The sequence below is a fragment of the Dasypus novemcinctus genome, chromosome 5, assembly GCF_030445035.2.
Source record: "Dasypus novemcinctus isolate mDasNov1 chromosome 5, mDasNov1.1.hap2, whole genome shotgun sequence".
In the NCBI taxonomy this organism is placed as follows: Eukaryota; Metazoa; Chordata; class Mammalia; order Cingulata; family Dasypodidae; genus Dasypus; species Dasypus novemcinctus.
The window spans coordinates 19,545,480-19,569,289 of NC_080677.1; the positions used below are offsets into that span (position 1 = coordinate 19,545,480).

General features: G+C 37.5%; 1 protein-coding gene across 4 annotated transcripts in view; it reads left to right on the plus strand.

The window, feature by feature from the left end:
- VPS41 (VPS41 subunit of HOPS complex) overlaps positions 1-23,810 on the plus strand; it is a 247,119-nt gene that overhangs the window by 90,983 nt on the left and 132,326 nt on the right. For all 4 annotated transcript variants that reach the window (XM_058296762.2, XM_058296764.1, XM_058296761.1 and 1 more), the window contains one exon: positions 7,628-7,702. In XM_058296762.2, coding sequence (XP_058152745.1) covers positions 7,628-7,702 — 75 coding nt within the window. The remainder of the gene's footprint in view (positions 1-7,627; positions 7,703-23,810) is intronic.

Sequence of the window (23,810 nt, forward strand, 5' to 3'; positions counted from 1 at the left end):
AAAAATTGAGGCAACATAAACATAAAAGAATAATATAGTACAGGTATTAATTCTTAGTAAAATAATTTGTTTATTTTGTCTTGACATTGTATCTTCTTTCTGGGAACATAGATTTAACCTCTAGGTGTAGGAATTTAAGGGTAGGTATTTTCTATATGTTGAGTTCCCAAAATAGCAAATGGAAACGTTATTATTCAGTTTTCCCCCCTTTAGTATTGCTAATGCGATGGTGAAAATGGTTTAAATTAAGTAAGAATCATTGAAAGGTAAAACTTGGGTTATTTATGTTTAGAATACTGTTGTGTGCTTAGCCACTTAGTAGTAGCATGGTTTAGGCAATTATCATTAAATCTTTTTAGTTATATATATATATATGTCTGTCTGTCTGTATGTATATATATATATATATATTTTCTTTATCAGAGAAGTTGCGAGTTTGCTGAAAAATTATGCATAAAATACAGAATTTCCATATACCATCCCACCAACAACAATTCTCATTAATGTGGAACATTCGTACATTTTCATAATTGTACTGTTAAAGTCCATGGTTTAAGATTGTGTTCACTGTATACTGTTAGTCCATGTGTTGTTTTGTATTTTTAATTTTTATTCTGTTACCATGTATACAATTCCATTTTATGTGTATGTCACATTTTATTTCTCCGTTCATCAGTTGAGGGACACTTGGGTTGCTTCCATCTTTTGGCAATTATGAGTAATGCTGCTTTGAACATTGGTGTGCAGATGTCTGTTTGTGTCCCTGCTCTCAGTTATTCTGGGGTATATATCTAAATAGTGGTATTGTCAGGAACACATGACAGATCTATAGTAAACTTCTTTAGGAACTGCCAAACAGAATTCCACAACAGCTATACCATTCTACATTCCCACCAATAGTGGGTAAACATTCTTCTTTCTCCACATCCTCTCCAACACTGGTTGTTTTCTGGGGGTTTTGTTGGTTGGTTGGTTGTTTTTTTTGTTTTTTGTGGTTTTTTTAGATTTTTATTTTTATTTATTTCTATGCCCTTCCCGCCCCCTAGTTGTCTGTTCTCTGTGTCCATTCGCTGTGTGTTCTTCTGTGTCCACTTCTATTCTTGTCAGCAGCACTGGGCATCTGTGTCTCTTTTTATTGCATGATCTTGCTGCGTCAGCTCTCCGTGTGTGTGGCACCACTCCTGGGCACGCTGAACATGCTTTTGCGTTGGGCAGCTCTCCTTACAGGGCGCACTCCTTGCACATGGGCCTATGTGGGGAACACCCCTGCGTGGCACGGCACTCCTTGCGTGCATCAGCATTTGCGTGGGTCAGCTCCACAACGGTCAAGGAGGCCCTGTGTTTGACAAACCTTGGACCTCCCAAGTGGTAGGCGGATGCTCTATCCATTGAGCCAAGTCTGCTTCCCGCTTGGTTTTTGATAGTGGCCATTCTAAGAGTTGTAATATTATGTCTCGTTGTAGTTGTGATTTGCATTCCCCTAATAGCTAGTGATGTTGAACATCATTTCATGGGTTTTCTCACCACTTGTGTTTCCTCTTTGGAAAAATGTCTGTTGAGGTCTTCTGCCCATTTTTAATTGTGTCATTTGTCTTTTTTATCTTTAAGTTGTATGATCTCTTATATATCATGGACATTAAACTATTATCAGATAGGTGATTTCCAAATATTTTTTCCCATTGAGTAGGTTGCCTTCTTACACTCTTGATAAAGTCTTTTGAGATGCAAAAGTATTTAATTTTGATGTGGTTCCATTTATTTATTTTTTCATTCATTGTTCGTGCTTTAGGTGTGAGTTCTAAGAACTTACTTCCTACCACCAAATCTTGAAGATGCTCCCTATGTTATCTTCCAGGAGTTCTATGGTCCTGACTTTTATATTTAGGTCTTTGGTCCTTTTTGAGTTGATTCTTGAATAGGGAGTGAGATAAAGGTCCTCTTTCATGTTTTTGGTTATGGATATTCAATTCTCCCAGCACCATTTGTTTAAGAGACCATTCTGTCCCAGTAAAGTGGACTTAGTAGGCTTGTCAAAAATCATTTGTCAGTGGGTGGAGATGCATGCAATAACCAAAAGAATATTGAATTCCCATCCTGGGGAGTTCTGCTACATTATCTAATCGGACAGCAAGCATCTCCCAAGTACAAGGACAATGTTGAGTGAAGGAAGACAGACCATTATGCCAGACCCTTGATGTTGATGATTGTACTTGTGGACCTTTTCCTGTGAAATTGAAACCTAGCCTAGCATTATATGCTGTCTAAGAGTTACCACCTGAAAGCCTCCTTGTTGCTCAAATGTCGCCTCTCTCTAAGCTAAACTCAGCATATAGGCTCAATAAAGGAGGGCAGACAAGCTGAGGAATTTGTCACTGTCAGTAGGCCTTACTTTGGAATTTATACTCCCCAGTGTAAAAGAGTTAGACTCATTTATAGTTTCTCTACACATGACTCTTCTGCCCTTTTTATTTGAACCTATAATTCGCACTATCCTTGATAAATATATGTCCAACAGAGTTAAATCTTTGGTCCATCCTTGTGCCAGTTGAGCCCTGAATTTCAGCAGAGTTGCAGCACCTACTCTCTAGTCTATTGGACTCACCCAGGACAACTAACAAGGAGATGATAATGGACAATGCCCATCCCAAGGAACCGAGAGTGCCTGCAACTGCAAGCAAGTTAGTTCCATTCATCTGGCACATGGGATCTAAACTCCCTGCATCACCATCTCAAAATCCTCAAGATTGGGGAATGAACAATGGCGTAAAATAGACTTGTTATTCTACCATAGACTTATTTATTTTAGAAATGGAAGAAATCTTATTGATATAAAGGCAGTGGTCACCAGAGGTTCTGAGGGATAGGAGATGGAAGAATAGGTATAATATGGGAGTATTTTCAGGGCATTGGAGTTGTCCTGCATGACATCGTAGTGACAAATACAGGTCATTGTATATTTTGTCATAACCTGTGGGGTTTTGCTGGCAGAGTGTATACTATAGCGTAAACTGTAGTCCATGGTTAGTAGCACTGCTTCAATGTATGTTCATCAATTGTGGCAAATATGCCACACTAATGAAGGAAGTTGTTGATGTGGGAAGGTGTGGGAGGGGGAGGAAAGGTGGCATACGGGAATCCCTTATATTTTTTGTGTAACATTTATGTAATCTAAATCTTTAAAAATTAAAAAAAATTAATTAAAAAAAAAAACAACTAGTTGACCCTAGAGGTAAAGGTCTATTTCTGAGCTTTCAGTTTGATTCCATTGATCAATGTGTCTGTCTTTATGCCAATAACCTGCTGTTTTGACCACTGCAGCTTTGTTTAATAATATGTTTAAAGGTCAGGAAGCATGAGTCCTCCAACTTCACTCTTCTTTTTAAGGATGTTTTTAGGCATCCAAGGCCCCTTTGCCTTCCAGATAAACTTGGTAATTGACTTTTCTATTGCTGTGAAGTAGGCTATTGGAATTTTGATTGGAATTGCATCGAATCTGTAAGTTAATTTAGGTGAATTGTCATCTTAATAATATTTAGTCTTCTAGTCCATGAGCACAGAATATCCTTTCATTTGTTTAGGTTGTCTTTAATTTCTTTCAGTACTATTTTGTAATTTTCTGAGTACTGGGCTTTTACATTCCTGCTTAAATTAATTCCTAGATATTTGATTCTTTCAATTGTTATTGTAAATGATTTTTTTCTTGATTTCCTCCTTACATACTTCGTTACTAGTATGTAAAAACACTTGATTTTTGCATGTTGATCTTGTATCCTGCCTCTTGCTCAACTCATTTATTAGTTCTGGTAGCTTTGTTGTAGATATTTCAGAGTTTTCTAAAATAGATATTGTCATCTGCAAATAGAGTTTTACTTCTTATTTTTCAGTTTGGATGCCTTTTTTTTTTTACTTGTCTAATCACTCTAGTTAGAACTACTAGCACTGTGTTCAATAATAGTGGTCACATTGGTCATCCTTGTCTTGTTACAGATCTTGGAGGAAAAGCTTACTACTTTTTTCCATTGAGTATGTTTTTGGCTGAGAGTTTTTCATATATGCCTATTATCATGTTGAAGTTTCTGTCTATTCTTATATTTAAAAGTCTTTTTATCAAGAAAGGAACCCCACTCAGCTAACATGGAGATGAAGAAGGTCAACCACTACACCAGGGAGCCAAGAGTGCCTACAACTGAAAGCAGGAGAATTGCATCCAGCATCCAGGTGGAATCTAAGACCCCTCTTGACATAGATGTGGAGTGGACACAACCATTCCAGGGTCCACAGGATGGAGGAATAGAGTATGGATTAGGGTGGACTTACTGATATCCTATTCATGAACAATTGTGATTAGTAATCAAAGAAAATATGGTGTTGGTGTGGAGAAAGTGGCCATGGTGGCTGCTGGAGGTAGGGAGTGGGAGGAAGAGATGTGATGTAGGGAGGTTTTTGGGACTTGGAGTTGTCCTGGGTGGTGCTGCAGGGACAGTTACCGGACATTGTATGTCCTCCCGTGGCCCACTGGATGGATTGTGGGAGAGTGTGGGCTATGATGTGGACCATTGACCATGAGGTGCAGCGGTGCCCAGAGATGTGTTCACCAAGTGCAATGAATGTCTCGTGATGATGGAGGAGGTTGTTGTTGTGGGGGAAGGAGTGGGGTGAGGGGGGTGGGGGTATATGGGGACCTCATATTTTTTGAATGTAACATAAAAAAATGCTGGGTTTTGTCAAATGTGTTTTCTGTGTCCAACGAAATGATCATGTGGTTTTTTCCCTTCGATTTGTTAATGTGATGTATTACGTTAATCGACTTCTTTATGTTGAGCCACTCATGCAAACTAGGAATAAAACTCACTTGATTGTGGTGTGTAATTATTTTAGGATGCTGTTGTATTAAATTGAAAAGTATTTTTTTGAGAATTTTTGCATCTACATTCATTTGATACATTGGTCTGTAATTTTCTAATATTGTAGTATCTTTATCTGGCTTTGGTATTAGGGTGATGTTGGCTTCATAAAAAGAGGTAGTTTTCCCTCCTCTTCAATTTTTTGAAAGAGTTTGAGCAGGATTGGTATTAATTCTTCTTGAAATATTTGGTGGAATTTAGCTGTGAAGTCATCTGGTCCTTGACTTCTCTTTGTTGGGATATATATTTTTTTAATTCTTTTTTTTTTAAAGATTTATTTATTTCTCTCCTTCCCCCCCCGTTGTCTGCTCTCTGTGTCCATTTGCTGTGTGTTCTTCTGTGTCCGTTTGTATTCTTGTCATGCAGCACTGGGAAACTGTTGCTCTTTTTGTTGTGTCATCTTGGTGCATCAGCTCTCTGTGTGTGCGGCACCACTCCTGGGTGGGCTGTGCTTTTTTTTTGCGTAGTGGGGCTCTCCTTGCGGGGCGCACTCCTTGTGCGTGGGCCACCCCTATGCGGGGGACAGCCCTGCACGGCATGGCACTCCTTGCACGCGGCAGCACTGCACGTGGACCAGCTCACCACATGGGTCAGGAGGCCCTGGGTGCAGAACCCTGGACCCTCCATATGGTAGGCGGGCACTCTATCAGTTGAGCCACAATCGCTTCCCTGTTGGGAGATTTTAATGACTGATTCAATCTCCTTACTTGTGATTGGTTGAGGTCTTGTAATTCTTCTGTAGTTAATGTCGGCTTTTCATGTTTCTCTAGGAATTTGTCCATTTCAAAATTACTTAGAGTTTGACGTGTATATTATAAAATAAATGCTGAGGAAAATGTAAACTTTCAAATGTAAATAATGGTAAAGAAGGGCCTTGTACATCTGTACTTTTGGTTGTAGACAGTGGGTCTCCGTTTTGTTGCCCTAGAACATCACTGTCCAGTAGAACTTTCTGCAATGATGGAAATGTTCTGTGATCTTGAGGCCACAGTGTTGGAGGCCACAAGACACCTTGGTATGGATCAGGTTACACATACCTAAGTGTATGTGTAACAGACTGTAACAGGATGCTAAATAAATTACACTCAAGTATGTGGGGGGTTTTATTTGTCTAAACTAAAATGGATATGCAAACGCACACCAAAAAAAGGAATAAAAGAAAGTAAGACAATAAAATGGATATGCAAATGTTGTTTGGCAAACGAAAGATCACAATAAGGAAACTGCTACCAGAAGATGTTTAATTTGACCAAAATACTTAGCTAAAGAAGACTGTAGAGGCTGAGCATTCCAGCTTCTCAGGCAGATGTTCAAACATGCTGGCTAGGTGCTTTCCCAGTTCAGCCTTGGTTTCTGATTTTGCTTGTTCCTGGCTGGCCAAGAACAGAACAATGTGCCCTTTGCAACATTGTGTCTTTACTGTCATCCAGCTTGCAGATGGTTTCTGCTCTTTTTTCTGTTGTAATTTTCACCCGTGGTCTTCAGTTTGTTCTCCTGTTACATGGATAAAAGCTCTGTCTGCAAGCCCGTTTCCTCTTCTAGCCAGCATTCAAGGGTCCAGTAGGAAATAATTTAGTTTTCATGGACTGCGTTTCAGGAATTTGCTTGTTTGGTTATTTAGAAATCAAGATGAGAAAGGATTCTATAGCTACTGTCTGAATTTATAATATTGGAGTTTATCTTAGCACCATCAATCAGTGGTTGGCCTTTCCAAGGTCTGGGAGTCTTGGTCTGCCCTGACCTTTGCTTACTAGCTTTGAGATATTTTCCATTTGAGCATCCAACATTCAATTGTGTGTATTTCCAGTTATTCTTATCAATAAGCCAAAGCCATTTTAAGGTTAGCTACCTTTAAAAAAAAAAAACTGATTTATAAGCTCATGTTGTAACTGATTGGATTTCCTTTTTATGGTTACTTTGTTTCTACTGTGTTTTGTGTAAGATAGCTGGAAACTGTCATTAAGAAGAGGAAGAAAGAAAAAGAGCTTGCCATTCTTTAATAATGTCAACATTCATTGATTATCACTTCTATTACAAAAAATCCACCTATATGAATATTTTAGTAAGTAAACAATTGGGAAATTTTGTAAAGTGCAGTTAAATAAATACAGTTATTGTGAATTTGCTTTCTGCAATATGCACCTGAAGTAGAAAACATGATTCCTGTCTTTATAGATTTTTAAATCAAGGATTACTCAAAATAATGTGGAAAATCAAAAGTAATATCAATTAGACCTTGCATTTTTTTCCCAGGAAGTACAAAGCATGAAAGTGTAGATTAAAAGTTTACATCATAACTTCTAAGAGAACTAACAGATTGGCCATGAACCAAACTAAAACAACTAACACTCTATTGCCATAATGATTTTTATTGTCTTTTGTTTATTTTTTGTTCCTGTAATGGATTTTGGTTAGGGAAGACAATTTTAGGAGTGTGGCGTAAATAGAACAGAACAAAGGTATATAATATATAAGAAATAACATTTTAGCTGCGTCTTCAGGTATCTGACATAGATAATTTGGGGGAAATGTTAGATTTCTTGCCATTGCAAGTCTGTGAACAATGGTATATTTTACCATTTTCATTTGTGAAAACAAAATATTTCTTGTACTCACACATCTAAACTAATAGACAACCTTTGTTACTTAAATTTTGCAAAAAGCTAGTCAATTTAAAATCTATTTTCGGAAAGTTTACAGCTCCTCTCTTTTTAAATTTACAGAGTCCTGTGAAGATAAATCAGATCAGTCTGGATGAAAGTGGGGAACACATGGGCGTGTGCTCAGAGGATGGCAAGGTATGGTGAAAATGTGATATTTTCAAAGTATTGCTGTAGACATAGCACTGAGATTTTGCCCCTCTCCAGGTGATCAGAAGACTGATGTGTGTTTACTATATACCTGCATTAAAAAAAGCTTGATTATTCTTTTTGGACTTGTCTCCGATTGCTCATAATTAAAGTAAAATATATTTTGCACAAATGTGCCTTAGGAAAAGTAATTACACGAATGTCAATAATGTAACTAGTATTAAGCTGATTAACAGCTGTGGCAGGGGGACGTGTCACCTTAATCATTAACTGCTGTGCCACTTCTACTCAGTGACTAGTCTGCGGCTCCTGCAAGACAGTAGTTTAATGCCTTTCTGCCATAAATCCACAAAATTGGATTTTGTGGGCATGATTTCAGTGGGCCGGTGGTTTTCATTTCCACACTCAAGTTATGAATGTTTCTCTTGAATTATAGAATCTTTTGATAAGCAATCATAGTTTATCAGAAGAATAAAGTGTCTTACAATGGCCACATTAAATAAATGTAAAATCAATATATGTACAGTTTTCTAAAAATCTGGCACCTACTTCCACGACTGAGGGCATACATCATTTGTGCAGTGTGTAACTAACAGTTATCAGTGCTTCTTGCTGATGTTGAGCTGTGACATTTAGTGGTTGTGGTGATTGATTTTCTACTTAGAAGAATGTCTTTTTTGTTTTTAAGTCAATGAGAGCAAGTCTTTTCTAATGTTGATTTCCAATGATAAAATTCTAATGCAGTGTATTTAAGCTACTTTTCTAAAATAACAGTTTAAGAAGAGAATGCATTAAGAATCATTATAGAACCTTACATAGTCCTTAGTGAATAGAAGAGATTTCCTAATCTAATTCTGTACTTTTTATGTCAGCTAAAGTCAATGGACCATTGAGATGAGTAAATTAAAAACTGTGTACTCAGTATGAAAGATATATTCTCATTTAATCTGTTAACAAAAGAAAAATGAAGTCTTCTTGTCATTCAGGAATGCATTTTATATATCTAAGCCTAACATTGTCCAGTTTTTTTTTTTAAACAAGTCAGCCTTATTGATACATATTAATAAAGCATACAGTTTATCCACAGTGTACAATCAGTGGTTTTTGGTATAATCACACAGGTATATGTTCACCACTTCAATCATTTTTAAAGCATTTTCATTATTTCAATAATAATGAAAAAATAACAGACAAGAATAAGCAAGAAAATTCCTCACCATTAATCTCTGTTTCCCCTGCTGTACATGGCTGCTAATTTTGGCTATTCTTGGGCAGTTATCTATTTGTTTATTAAGAAGTTTTGTTGCGATATATTCAAATACGATGTAGTCTATCCAAAGTGTATAATCAATGGCTTTTAGTGTAAGCACAATGTTGTACATTCATCATCTCAAAAATTTTAGAACAATTTCATTACTACAAAAAGAAAGACTGCACACCCTTTAGCATTCCTTCCCAGCTAACCACTAATAACCACTAATACATAACCACTAGTCTAATTTCAACTTTATAAATTGGTTTATATTTACATTTAAAATTTTTTTTTATTTTTTAAAGATTTATTTTTCATTTATTTCTCTCCCCTTCCCCCCTCCCCCCAGTTGTCTGCTCTCTGTGTCCATTCCTTGTGTGTTCCTCTGTGACCGCTTTCATCAGCAGCAGCACCAGGAATCTGTGTTTCTTTTTGTTGTGTCATCTTGCTGTGTCAGCTCGTCATGTGTGCAGCACCATTCTTGGGCAGGCTGCGCTTTCTTTCGCACTGGGCGGCTCTCCTTACGGGGTACGCTCCTTGCACGTGGGGCTCCCCTATGCAGGGGACACCCTTGTGTGGCAGGGCACTCCTTGCACGCATCAGCACTGTGCACGGGCCAGCTCCACACGGGTCAAGGAGGCCCTGGGTTTGAACCTTGGACCTCCCATGTGGTAGGCGGACGCCCTATCCATTGCGCCAAGTCTACTTCCCTGTATTTACATTTTATTTAAATGGAATCATAAAATATGTAGTACTCTGTGTCTGGTCTCCTTCATTTAGTATAATTTTTTTTTTTTGGTCTGATACTAACATTCTGCAGTATTAACCTAAATTTGTTCAACATCAAAGAAAAAAAATGGTCTTATATATGCAATTTTACCCATATTCATAGTTCACATAGTCTATTTATATTTCATATAATATATTTAGTTCATAATAGGGCAATCATATAGTAGTTGTTCTTTTGTATCTGACTAGCTTCACACAACATAATGTCCAGGTTCATCCTTCATGTCATATGTTTCATGACTTCATTTCTTCTTACCACTGCCTAATATTCCATCGTGTGTACATGCCATAATTTATTGATTCATCAGTTGATGGGCGCCTGGGTTGTTTCCAACTTTTGGCTATCGTGAATAATGCTACTATGAACATGGGTGTGCAGAAATCTATTCCTGTCACTGCTTTCAGTACTTCTGGGTTTATACCTAGCAATGGTATTGCACAGCCCCATGGCAAATGTATATTCAACTTCCTTAGGAACTGCCAAACAGTCTAACACAGTCACTGTACCATTCTACATTCCCACCAACAGTGAATAAGCTTTCCTATCGTTATACATGCTATCATTTACAGTTTTTTAACTTTTTAGTAGCAGCCAGTCTAATAGGTGTGAAATGATATCTCATTGCAGTATGATTTGCATTTCCCTAATCACTAGTGATGTTGAACATTTTTTCATGTGTTGCTTCACCATTTTTATTTCTTCTTTGGATAATTGTCTTTTCAAGTCTTTTGCCCATTTTTTAATCTTATAGTTTTTCTTTTTCTTATTGAGTTGTATGTTCTCCTTATCTATCATGGATATTAAACCCTTATCAGAAATGTGATTGCCAAATATTTTCTCCCATTGAATCAGTTGTCTTTTTTCACCCTTTTGACTAAGTCCTTTGAAGTGCAAAAATTTTAAATTTTAAATAGGTCCCATTTATCTTTTCTTTTTTTGCTTGTGCTTTGGGTGTAAGGTTTAAGAGACTACTATCTACCACAAGATCTTGAAGATGTTTTCCTACATTTTCTTCTAGGAGTTTTATAGTTGCTCTTTTTATATTTAGGTCCTTGATCCATTTTGACTTAATTTTAAGGTGTGAGATAAGGGTTCTCTTTGTTTCTTTTGGATATGGGATATGGTTCTCCCTGCACTATTTGTTGAATAGACTGTTCTGGCTTCGCTGGGTGGGCTTAACAGCCTTGTGAAAAATCACTTGACTCTAGATATGAGGGTCAATTTCTGAGTTCTCGATTCAGTTCCATTGGTCAATATTTCTGTCTATATGCCTCTGCCATGCTGTTTTTACCACTGTAGCTAAGTAATATGCTTCATTTTTTTCCCTACGATCTTTTTTTTTTAATGTTACATTCAAAATATATAAGAGGTACCCATATACCCACCCACCCACCCTCACCCCACTCCTCCCACATCAGCAACCTCCTCCATCATTGTAGCGCAGTCATTGCATTTGGTGAATACATTTTGGAGCATAGCTACACCACGTGGATAATGGTTTACATTGTAGCTTACACTCTCCCCCAGTCCACCCAGTGGCCCATGGCAGGACATATAATGTCCAGCATCTGTCCGTGCAGTACCACCCAGGACAACTCCAAGTCCCGAAAATGCCCCCCATCACACCTCTTCTTTCTCCCTACCCTGAGCAGCTACCGCGGCCACTTTATCCACGTCATTGCTACAATTTCTTCCATTACTAGTCACAATAGTTACATAGTGGAATACCAGTAAGTCCACTCTAATCCATGTTTTATTTCTCCATCCTGTGGACCCTGGGATGGTGATGTCCATTCCACCTCTATATCAAGAGGAGTCTTAGATTCCAAATGGATGAGTGCTATGGAAACCCACAGGTTCAATGGTCATGACAAATGGCTCTGGAATTCAGTGCCATGTTAGTTGGCTCTGTTTTGGAATTTGTGTTCCTGAGTGTGATGGAGTTGGACTCAGATGTGACCTTTCTACACATGCCTTTTCTGTCACTTTTACTGAACCTGTGGTTGGTGCTAGGGTTGTTGTATATTCAGGAGACTTGAATCTCTGGACTGTCCATGTGCCAACTGGGCCCTGAGCCTCTGCTGGCTTGCAACTCCTACCCTCTGGTTCATTGGACTTACCCAGGTCAGCTAACAGGGAGGTGAAGATGGTCAACCACCACACCAGGGAACTGAGAGAGCCTGCAACTGCAAGCTGGAGAATTGCATCCATCATCCATGTAATATGCTTTAAAGTCAGGAAGTGAGAGTCCTCCAACTTCGTTCTTCTTTTTGAAGACATTTTTGGCTATTCTGGAAGCCTTACCCATCCAAATAAATTTGATTTTTGGCTTTTTGTTTTCTGCAAAAAAGGTTGTTGGGATTTCTATTGGGATCACATTGAATCTGTAAATCAATTTGGGTTGAATTGACATTTTAATGCTGTTTAGTCTTCCAGTCCATGAACGCAGAATGTCCTTCCATTTATTTGTCTTCTTTGGTTTCTTTTAGCAATGTTTTGTAGTTTTCTCAATACAGGTCTTTTATATCCTTTGTTACATTTATTCCTAAATATTTGATTATTTTAGTCACTATTATAAATGGAATTTTTAAAAATTTCCACCTTTTAATGCACATTAATAGTGAATAGAAATGCTATTGATTTTTGCGTATTAATCTTGTATCATCCCTCTTTGCTGAAGTCATCTATCAATTTTAATAGCTTTGTTGTGGATTTTTCAGGATTTTCTAGATATAGCATTATATTATCAACAAACAGTGAAAGTTTTACTTCTTCCTTTCCTATTTGGGTGCCTTTTATTTCTTTGTCTAGCGTAATTTCTCTAGCTAGAACTTCTAGCACAATATTGAATAATAATTGTGACAATAGTCTTCCTTGTCTTGTTTATGATCTCAGAGGGAAAGTGTTCAGTCTTTCACCATTGAGTATAATGCTAGCTGTAGATTTTTCATATTTGCACTTTACCATATTGAGAAAGCTTCCTTCTATTCCTATCTTCTGGAGTGTTTTTATCAAGAAAGGGTACTGTTTTGTCAAATGCCTTTTCTGCATCAATAGAGAGAATCATGTGGTTTTTCTTGTTCAGTTTATCTAAGTGGTTTATTACAAGAATTAATTTTCTTGTGTTGAACCATTCTTGCATACCTGGGATAAAACTCACTTGATCATGGTGTGTAATTCTTTTAATTTGCTTTTGGATTCTGTTTTCAAGTATTTTGGTGAGGATTTTTGCATCTTTATTCATTAGAGATATTGATCTGTAACTTTCTATGTTTGTAGTGTCTTTATCTGGTTTTGGTATTCGAATGATTTGATAGCATTCTTTTCTGTTCAGCTTTTTGAAAGAGTTTGCACAAGATTGGTATGAGGTCATCTTTGAATGATTCATAGAATTCAACTTTGAAGCCATCTGGTCTGGGCTTTTCATCTTTGGGAGTTTTTTGATGACTGTTTCAGTCTCTTCACTTGTTATTGGTTTGTTGGCGTTTTCTATTTCTTCTAAGGTCAGTGTAGGTGGTTTTTCTAGGAATGTGTCCATCTCTTTTACAATTACTACTTTTTTGGCATACAGTTGTTCATAGTATCCTTTTATAATCTCTCTTATTTCTACGGGGTCAGTGGTAATGTCCCCCCCTCTCATTTCTGGTTTTATTTGTCTTCTCTCTTTTTTTGTCAGTCTAGCCAGGGGTTTGTCAATTTTGTTGATCTTCTCAAAGAACTAGCTTTTGGTTTTGTTGGTTCTCTTTATTATTTTTTTTTCCCCCTTGATTTCATTTATTTCTGCTGTGATCCTTACTATTTCTTTCTTTTGTCTTTGTTTGGGATTAGTTTGCTGTTCTTTTTCTAGTTCCTCCAGCTGTAAAGTTAAATCTTCCATTTAGCTTTCTTTTTTTTTTTCAATAATAATTTTCTAATTTTTATTTTTAAAGAAGCTTTAGTTACATAAAAAATATAAGGGATTCCCATATACCCCCATCCTTCCCCCTCCCACACTTTCCCACATTAACAACATCCTTCATTACTGTGGTACATTTGTTAAAATTGTTGAAAACCCATATTGAAGTATTGCTACTAACCATGGACTACAGTTTACATTATAATTTGTACTCTGTCCCACACAGTTTTGTAAGTTATGACAAAATATGCAGTGGCCTGTGTTCACTGTAGTGTCCCAAAAATGCCCCCATATTACACCTATTCTTCCCTCTTCCATTCCTCAGAACCTCTGGTGGCCACTGCCTTTTCGTCAATGATGACTTCTTCCATTGCTAGAATAATAACAAATCTGTAGTAGAATATTAATAAGTCTACTTATTCCATTGTTCATTCCCCAGTCTTGAGGATTTTGGGATGGTGATGCCCATTCTGCTTTAATTGAGAGGGGGCTTCGATCCCATGGGATAGAGGACTCTAGAGATGTCCACAAAGTGTAAGCAGGGCAGACAGCTCAGGAATTTGGCAACCTGTTAGTAGGCCTTATTTTGGTTTTTATGCTTCCCATGAACAGAGGTAGACTCATTTATAAGTTCTCTCCACATGGCTCTTCTGCCCTTTTATTTAAACCCATAATTAGCACTACACTTGATAGATATTTGTCCCAGAGACTTAAATCTTTGGTCCGTCCATATGTCAGCTGAGCCCTGAATTTCAGGAGAGTTGCAATACCTGCTCTCCAGTTCATTGGTCTCACCCAGGACAACATCCCAAGGAACAGAGAATGTCTACAACTGCAAACAAGGTAGCTTCTTTCTTGTTTTATAATGTAAGCATTGGGGGCTATAAATTTCCCTCTCAGCACTACCTTTGCAGTGTTCCATAGGTTTTTTTTGTTTCTTTGTTTTTGTTTTTTAGGGTTTTTTCTTCTTTTTTTGTCTTTATGGTTTTTATTTTTATTTTTCTCCCATAGGTTTTGATATGTTGTGTACTCATTTTCATTCATTTTAAGATTATTTGCGTGAGGGGGGTGGGGTGGTATATGGGGACCTCATTTTTTTTAATGTAACATTAAAAATAAATTAACTTAAAAACAAGATTATTTGCTGAATTCTCTTGCTATTTCTTCCTTGTTCCACTGATTATATAAGAGTGTATAGTTTAATCTCTATATATGTATGAACTTTCCCTTTTTCTCTCCATTACTGATTTCTAGCTTCATTCCATTATAATCAGAGAAAGTGTTTCGTATAATTTCAGTCTTTTAAAATTTATTGATTTCTTGTCTTGTGACTCAATATATGGTCTATCCTGGGGAAGGATTCATAGGTACTTGAAAAGAATGTATATCCTGCTGTTTGGGGGTATAGTGCTCTATAGATGTCTTTTAGGTCTAGCTCATTTATCATATTATTTAAGCTCTCTATTTCTTTATTTATCCTCTGTCCAGATGTTCTGTCCAATGCTGAGAGTGGTGTATTGAAGTCTCCAACTATTATCGTCGAGACATCTATTTCTCCCTTCAGCTTTGCCAGTGTGTGCCTCATGTATCTCGGGGCACTGAGGTTAGGTGCATAAATATTTAAATTAGTTATTTCTTCTTGCTGAATTGCCTCTTCTATTAATTTATAATGACCTTCTTCATCTCTTATAACAGTTTTGAATTTAAAATGTATTTTGCCTGATACTTAGTATTGCTATTCCAACTCTGTTTTGTTTACTGTTTCTGTGGAATATCTTTTTCCAACCTTCACTTTTAGCCTAGTTGTGTACTTACATCTGAATTGAGTCTCTAGTAGAAGGAATATAGATGGCTCATAATATTTTATCCATTCTATCATTCTATGTCTTTTAATTGGGAAGTTCAAGCCATTAACATTCATGGCTATTACTGTAAAGGCATTACTTCATCCATTTTGACTTTGGTGTTCTTTTGTCATTTTCAACTATAGTCTACACCATTTTACCCTCTAATTTACCCTTTCTAATCTTCATTTCTGTACTCTTCTCCAAGTCTCGCTCTTGTTTCTCCTTTCTGGCTGCAGCATTCCCTTTAGTGTCTCTTGTAGTTCTGGTCTTTTGGTAACATATTCTATCAGTTTTTGTTTGTCTATGAAGACTTTGAACTCCCTTTCATTTTTTTTTTTAAGATTTATTTTATTTATTTATTCCCACCCCCCCCCCCCCCGCTTGCTTGCTGTCTGCTCTCTATGTCCATTTGCTGTGCGTTCTTCTGTGTCTGTTTGTCTCCCTTTGTTGCATCATCTTGCTGCACCAGCTTTCTGTGGGTGCGAGTTATCAGCTCTCCACAAGCGCGGGCCAGCTTGCCTTCACCAATTGAGCCACATCCACTTCCCACCCCCCTTCATTTTTAAGGGAAGCTTTGCCAGACACAGAACCCTTGGTTGGAAGTTTTTCTCTTTCAGTTCTTTATTCTCACCCAGTATCTTCTTAATATCCTTTATCTCTTTAGTCATTGTATTAGTCAGCCAAAGGGGTGCTGATGCAAAATACCAGAAATTTGCTGGGTTTTATAAAGGCTATTTATTCGGGGTAGCTTACAGATACCAGGCCATAAAGGATAAGTTACTTCCCTCACCAAAGTCTATTTAGAGCAAGATGGCTGCCAACATCTGTGAGGGTTCAGGCTTCCTTGGTTCCTACTTTCCTGGGGCTTGGCTTCTCTTTCCTCTGTGAACTTACTTCCCGGGGCTCCAGCTTAAGTCTTCAGCATCAAACTCTAACATCAAAACTCCAACAGAAACCCTCAACTCTGTTCTTTGCCATGCCTTTTATCTGTGAGTCCCCACCCACCAAGGGTGGGTATGAAGACAACATTCCCCCTAACCTTTGGCATAATTCAATCATGCGCAGGTACAGATCAGATTACAAGCATAATCCAATATCTTTTTGGAATTCATCAATAATATTAAACTGCTACACTCCATGCGTTGAATTCCAAAAAGACATTACATATTCAAAAAAAGACCTTAAATCAGTTACAATGCAAGTACTAAATCATATTTCAATTAATTTAAAGAAATACAGTTTGTCCTGGGGCAAAGTCATGTCTGCTATAGACCTTTGAAATTACAAAACAATTTACCTACTTTCAAGACACAAATGGATAGAAAAAGAATAAACATTCAATACAGTAAGGATAAATTGGGAAGGAAACATGAGTCACAGGTCTTCTGCAGTTGAGTAAACCTGCAGGGCATCCTCCATTTGATTTCAAAGACTGAGAGTCATTCTTACGTCGATGGTTTCTTCTCCTTGGGGCCTTTTGGGAACCCACTCTTTCCATATGATTGACCAACAGCCATTTTCTTGCTTCTATCCTCATCAAGCATCTGGATGTTGACCAAGCTCCAAACCTCTCCCTCCAAGAGTGTTGGGGGTAATTGCCACACCTTACCCAATCTTTGGGTTAGAGTCTTAATCCCCTTAGCACAGTGATGTGAAGACAACATTCCCCCTAACCTTTGGCATACAGGCTCAACCCTCGCAGAGCAATAAATTGACTATCTGACCTTTCCTAACCTTTGGGGGACAGGTCAACCCCTCTCAGACCTGTGGGGTGCAGACCTTAACTGCCCTACTCCTTGGGGAATGTGCTCCACCCTCTCTGTACCCTGGGGCAGCAAAACTCTCCCAGAACATTGGGTGGGAACATCCACCCTCTTCAACTGCTGGGGCAAACTCACCCTATTTGTACACATGGGTGGGGTTCCTCTCTTGGCCCAAGGTGATGTCCTAGTTCCAGATTTCAGCTTCCATGGTTTTCCTCTTGAAGCTGTTTCTCCTTCAGTCTCTCCGTTCCATGTTGTTTTTATTCCAGGCTAACAGTGGTTTTTTCATGCAGCTCTCTCAAAAAGTCTGTTGGTTTAGCACGCAGGAAGCAGGGGTCCAAGCCATCAGACAGTAAGACTTTCCACAAGCCTTTCTGACATAACTGCATCTTCAATCCTGATTTACAAGTTCCAAGTTTAGTTAAGTCCTCCAATGGGGCACTTTCATCTGGGAGCTCGCTCTCCAGAGGCTTGGAGTTTCCAGAATCACTTTCTGTTTTCTTTGTGCCCAACAATTCAGTTCTTAGCTTATCTCGCTCATCTAGCATTTTGCTATAAGCTGCAAGCAGAAGCCAAGCCACATTCTCTGGGTTTACTTTGGAAATTTTCTTCAGCTAAATGCCCAGGCTCGCCATTTTCAAATTTTACCTCTGTACAACGCCAGCAGTTAAACTTGCTAAGTTCTCTGCAACTTTAAAACACAGATAGCCTTTCTTCTAGTTTCCAATAATAGTTTCATCATTTATTTCTAAGGCATCATAAAAAGTCATTTTAGCATCCATATTGCTATCAACAGTCTCTTCAAAGCACTGTAGGTCTTTTCTTTCAAGCATCTCACAATTCCTCCAAAAAATACCCCTTACCCATTTATAAAACCATTCCAGCATTTCGGTAATTGCAAAAGCACTTCCGCACTCCTTGGTACCAAATTCTGTTTTAGTCAGCCAAAGGGATGCTGATGCAAAATACCAGCAATTGGCTGATTTTTATAAAGGGTATTTATTTGAGGTAGGAGCTTATGGCTACCAGGTCATAATGCATAAGTTACTTCCCTCACCAAAGTCTTTTTGGGGCAAGATGGCTGCCGATGTCTGTGAGGGTTCAGGCTTCCTGGGTTCCTATGTTCCTGGGGCTTGCTTTTCTCTGGGTTCAAGATTCCTTTCTTCCTGGGGCTGGCTTCTCTTTCCTCTGTGAGCTTACTTCCCAGGGCTCCAGCTTAAGTGTTCAGCATCAAACTCCAACATCAAAACTCCAACATCAGAAACCCTCAACTCTGTTCTTTGCCATGTGTTTTATCTGTGAGTTCCCATCTACCAAGGGTGGGTGTGAAGACAGCATGCCCCCTAACCTTCGCCATAACTCAACCATGCCCAAGTACAGATCAGATTACAAGCATAATCCAATATCTCTTTTTGGAATTCATCAATAATATTAAACTGATACAGTCATATTTTCTTTCTGTTCTTTAAATTGATTTAGGAGAGTTGTGTGAGTATATTGATTAATTGTCTTAAATCCTATATCCCTTCAGGATATTTGGTTTTTTCCTTTGGCTGGGCCATCTCTTCCTGTTCCCTAGTATGGCTTGTAATTTTTTGCTGATGTCTAAGCTCTGAATATGTTGGTAAATTTACTCTGGTGGTCAGAGGATAGGCAACTCTCTTTTGCCTATTATTATTTTTTCAAAACTCTTCTTTGATATTTGTTTCAACTCATCCTAATTCATTAAATTGCCCAGCTGAAGTTATCGAAATTGTGCCACTAATGGGGCACAAATTTTCTCCCAGAAGTTAGAAGAACAGAGAGACCAAATTGTAGTTTTTATCCATGCAGTTTCTGGCCAGGAGATAGTGCTCATTGGCCCACCTTTCCCCGGAGATCTAGCTCTTGGTTTTCCTTTGTTTTGGTCTAGCCGGATCAGGGATTCATAGTGGACTTTCCTGACCAAGTTCACAGAAGGAAAGTCCCCTGACTCCTTCTCTCTTTTCCCTTGTAGAAGCTTACAGGGAAGGAGACATCTGCACCCCACTGAGGCAGCTGCAGTGAACCAGGAGTTATAACCCTCCTTAATATGTCGGAGGTGGGGGAGAGGGAGGTTTCATCACTCACAGTTTGTTGTTTCAGGTTCTTCACCTCTTTGTCCCTCACCCTCCTGGGAGTTGTGAAGCACCGTTCTGGTCTGCTGACCCCCACAGCAGGTCTGTTGGGCAGCTTTTGACTCTATCCACGTTGTTTTTGTGAGAGAGCTGAGTCCTGTCTGCCTAATCCGATGCCATCTTCCCTGGAATTCCTGTCTTTTGAAACAGTAGTTGGGGCACAAATACTTTTCTAAAAGCATTGTCAGATTTTATTGCCCTCTGAAATTCTGAGATGAACATGATTGTCAAAGGGAGAAAGGAGTTGGTATATGCAAAAACTGAGAATTATCCAAACTACTAAAACATTTTTGTATTCAGGTATTTGTCAAGAAAGATAATCTGCATTTTGTTTTCTTAAAGGTGCGGAACTCCTTCTGGGCAGATGCCAATTTAATTGAACTAATTTGTTGAAAGAATATTCACTTTTTGATTGGGAAAATAATTTTTATTAAGATACTTCATTAGGACTTCTTTAAGAACTTTTGATGTTGAAAGATATGTGGCATAGTGGAATATGTTTACTCTGCTAGTAGATAGTGAGATGATTCTTAGATATATAATGCTATACTTCTAAGCAAACACTTCTGTTTTTTATTTAATCAAATTCCTATCGTTAGCCATATTTTGGTATAGGCTGCATGATGTATTTTGAGAAATGTTTTTTTCATAATTTATTAGCATTGATAGAATTGAAAATAAATCCTCAAATATACATGTTTATGTAATCTCTGCAGTACCATGGGTTAGTTAATACCACGACAATTGAGTAGTTAGCATAGAATGATCTGTTGAAAATAGTTAGTGATGATAAAATCATTAAGATTACGAAAAATATAAATTTTGTATGTATAGATCTAGTGTATCTTTAAATGGCTCTTGTGATTTTTCATTAACGTATTAAGACTTCCAGACAGAATTGACAGCATTAATATTTGCATTTTGTTATGAGGTTATAATTCCAACATTTGATTAAAATTCACTCTGTTTATTCTTCTTAAGGGTTCAATATCTTTTTATTCCACGGCCTCTCTATGCTTGAGTTCTAAATTTTAAGATATACTCACTCATACATATTTTATATACCTGGGGAATGGATGTGGGTGGGCATATAATATATATAGTCTGTTATCTGGTATATATTTTTAGGTAATTTTCAGGATAAGTATATATATAAGGTATATTTTCTGATATTTTATATATATAGTCTTTGAACTAGAATCTAATTTAGTAAAAAATTCTTGTGTTGAAATATTTTCTTGCAAAACTTTGGAGATGTTTCCTCTTTTTTTTTTCATTTATTTTTATAGAGACCTCCAATATCTAGGAGCAGCCTAGTTTTGTTCTTTTGAAAATCCTGCTTTGCTTTTTTCTTCTGTTTTTCGTTCTGCCTTGGAGGTTGCAGGATTAATAATAATAATAATAAGCAGTCCTTGTAATTCATCATCCTGAATTATGTCTAGTTTTGGGTCTTTCTTCATTGGTTTTGTCTGGAACATAGTAAGTCCTTTTGATCCATACACTGACGATTGATTGTTTTCATTTCATTTACTTTAGTAATGTTTTTGTTTATTGCTTCAATTCCAGGTCTGAGTTCTTCAAGAAAACTCAATAATATTTAGGTTAGGAGACAGTATCACTAAGAGGTCAACTGCCTGAGCTGGCAGTCCCACTCCGTTGTGTTTAAGTTAGTCGTGATGCTTAACCTCCCAGTGCCTCTGTTTCCTCACCTGGCCAGTGGGCTTAATGGGAGACCTTCCTGGGAAAGTTGTGAGGTTAAAGGTATGCAGCACAGTGCCTGGCCTATGGTGAACTCTCAGTATGTGTTAACTGTTCTTATTTCTAACCGTTTACTTCTTAATCCATTGCAGTCTAGTCTCTCCCCTCCCCCACTATTGCACCTACATTTTTCAGGCTAGCATAGAGAATGAATAAGTTCTCTTCACCTTTCTTCTCCTTTGGAAAAAATATAGGCTGTAACATAACTTCATCATATTATGCTCCCTCCATATGTACTTTGCTTTCTTATTGTATTTATTGCTATCATTTCCCTGTGGTCAGGAAAGATTTCTTTATGTGTTTATTGTCTTTGCTAGGGTTCTTTTCTTCCAGTGTCACTTTTGTTCTTTTTTGCTTTTTGGAATGTAGTTTTGTTCTATTTTGCATTTTTAATTTTCCTGAAATCTCTTAGCTCTATTTTCATCCTAGTCCAAAGAGTCTGATGCTTAACAAATTGTAACCTCTGATATGTTTTAGAGCTTCACATAGTCTTGTCTGATGGCTAAGAGTGGGATCACCCTGTCACTCTCTAGCTGGTGACTTTGGGTAAGTTATTTCAACCTCTCTGTGCCTCCGTCTATACTGAAGAAAAAAATAAGAATAGGTGAGGAAAACGTTATTTAGGTAAACGTAGTAATGGAAACTGACCTGAGAGTTCTAATCTGCTCACCTCCTTCAGCAAATGCTTCTCCAGAGTAGGCTGTCGATGATAGCGGCATTTTTGCTTCTGCCAGACTCTCAAGGATAGTGATGAGTATCAGGACCTGTTTGCTAAGAACTGCTGTGATTTTTTCTCTCTCTTCTCTTTGGTCTTCTATTATATCTTCAATACATGTGCATAATTTCCAAAGGAAACTTTATCACTGGTTATTCATAACTTAATTTTCACCATTCAGTTCACAATTCTGATATCTGTTCACGTATTAATATCTCAGGCTTTATCAGCAGGTTTATACATCATTTGTTTGCATCTTATATACTTTTAACTATATGATCAGGTTTGAGAACCCCTGAGATAAAACATGCTTAAAGCATTCGGATATATGCTTTTATTAGCATTATGAGACAAAATTAGAACCATGCAATGAGTGACTTGTGCTGAATGTAAATAAGCTATGTTAGAATACTTTAAACTTCCTAGTACAACATGAGCTCATGCTGAAGTAACTTCAGTAAGTTATCACTTCGCATTGTTGATTATTCCACTAAAATTCAGGTAATATGGGACTACCTTACTTTCAGCATAATTTCTTGCATTTGTTGGGATCAATCAAGGTTAAACTTTCCTGGGGTAAAGTAAAATCCCAGATACAGTGGTTTTCTTACCTGCTTCTTATCTACCTTTTTATAAGAAGTTCAATGCATGTTTGCATTTATATAAAAGTAATGATTTTATACCCTCTGGACAATGAAAAACAATATGTTGTGAAGCAAATGCATTTGCCATTTTTACATTCTGAGATCCTACCTCAGAGTAAATAAAATTTCCTCTGTATTACATTGTGCCTTTCTTGGAACTCACATAACATTTTGGCACTTGCCCATAAAAACAGTAGTCACAAAATGAGTGGTGTTCTAAAGATTTTGTCTGATAATGCATGAGTTTGTCTTGAAAAATTAGATAATAACATGAGTGAATTTCATTGGTTTTAACCACTGACAACTTACCGAGATTGAAATAAGAAGGTGAAAATCTGAATACTCCTATATCTATTAAAATAATTGAATCTATAATTTAAAGCCTTCCCACAAAGAAACCACTAGACCCAAATGGCTTCACTGGGGATTTCTTAAAAAATGTAAGAAGGAAATAACACAGAAAGAGTGAACACTTTCCAACTTAATCCAAGGGTTGGGAGAAATTCCTAGTGTTCCTAATAGTTATATCCAAGTGTTGGAGAGCTCCTTGACCTTTCAGGCTCTACTTCTCAGAGTGTAAGTTGGTAAAACCACTTTGTAAAATAGTTTTGCTCCTTATCGAATGTGAACACTGAGACTCAGCAGTTCTATTCCTAGTTGTATACCCTTCAGAAATGCATACATAAATGCATCGAGACTTGTAAAAGAGTGTCTATAACAGCATTATTCGTAACAGCCCAAAAGATCATCAGCGGAAGGTGGATATATAAACTGTGATATAGTCATACATTGAAATACTACACAGCAGTGAGAAAGAACCAACTACCACTGCATGCAACGATGTAGAAAAATCTCAGAAGGAAAATGTTGAGTGAAAGAAACCAGTGAAATAGTGTATGATTCCTTTTACTTAAAATTCAAACATCAACAAAAATAATCTCTGGTGGTAGAATTAAGGGTAGTGGTAGTTTGAGAATGCTGTTGACTGGAAAGAAACATGAACGACTCTTAGGTTGTTGGAGATATTCTCTTTCTTGGTTGAGTGGTGGGTTGTAAGGGTGTATTCCTGTAAAAAATTGTTGAGCTGTAAATTTATGCTTTGGACCCTTTGCTGTATGCCTATTAGACTCCATTTCTTTTTTAAAATTTTTTAATAAAAGTGAACTATTCAGAAAAGAGATTAGGTATAAAGTAACCTAGAACAGCTTTGTAGGGAAGCACTAATAAGCAAGAACTTAACTCTTCCTCTCAGTGGATTCCACATAAGATTGTAAAT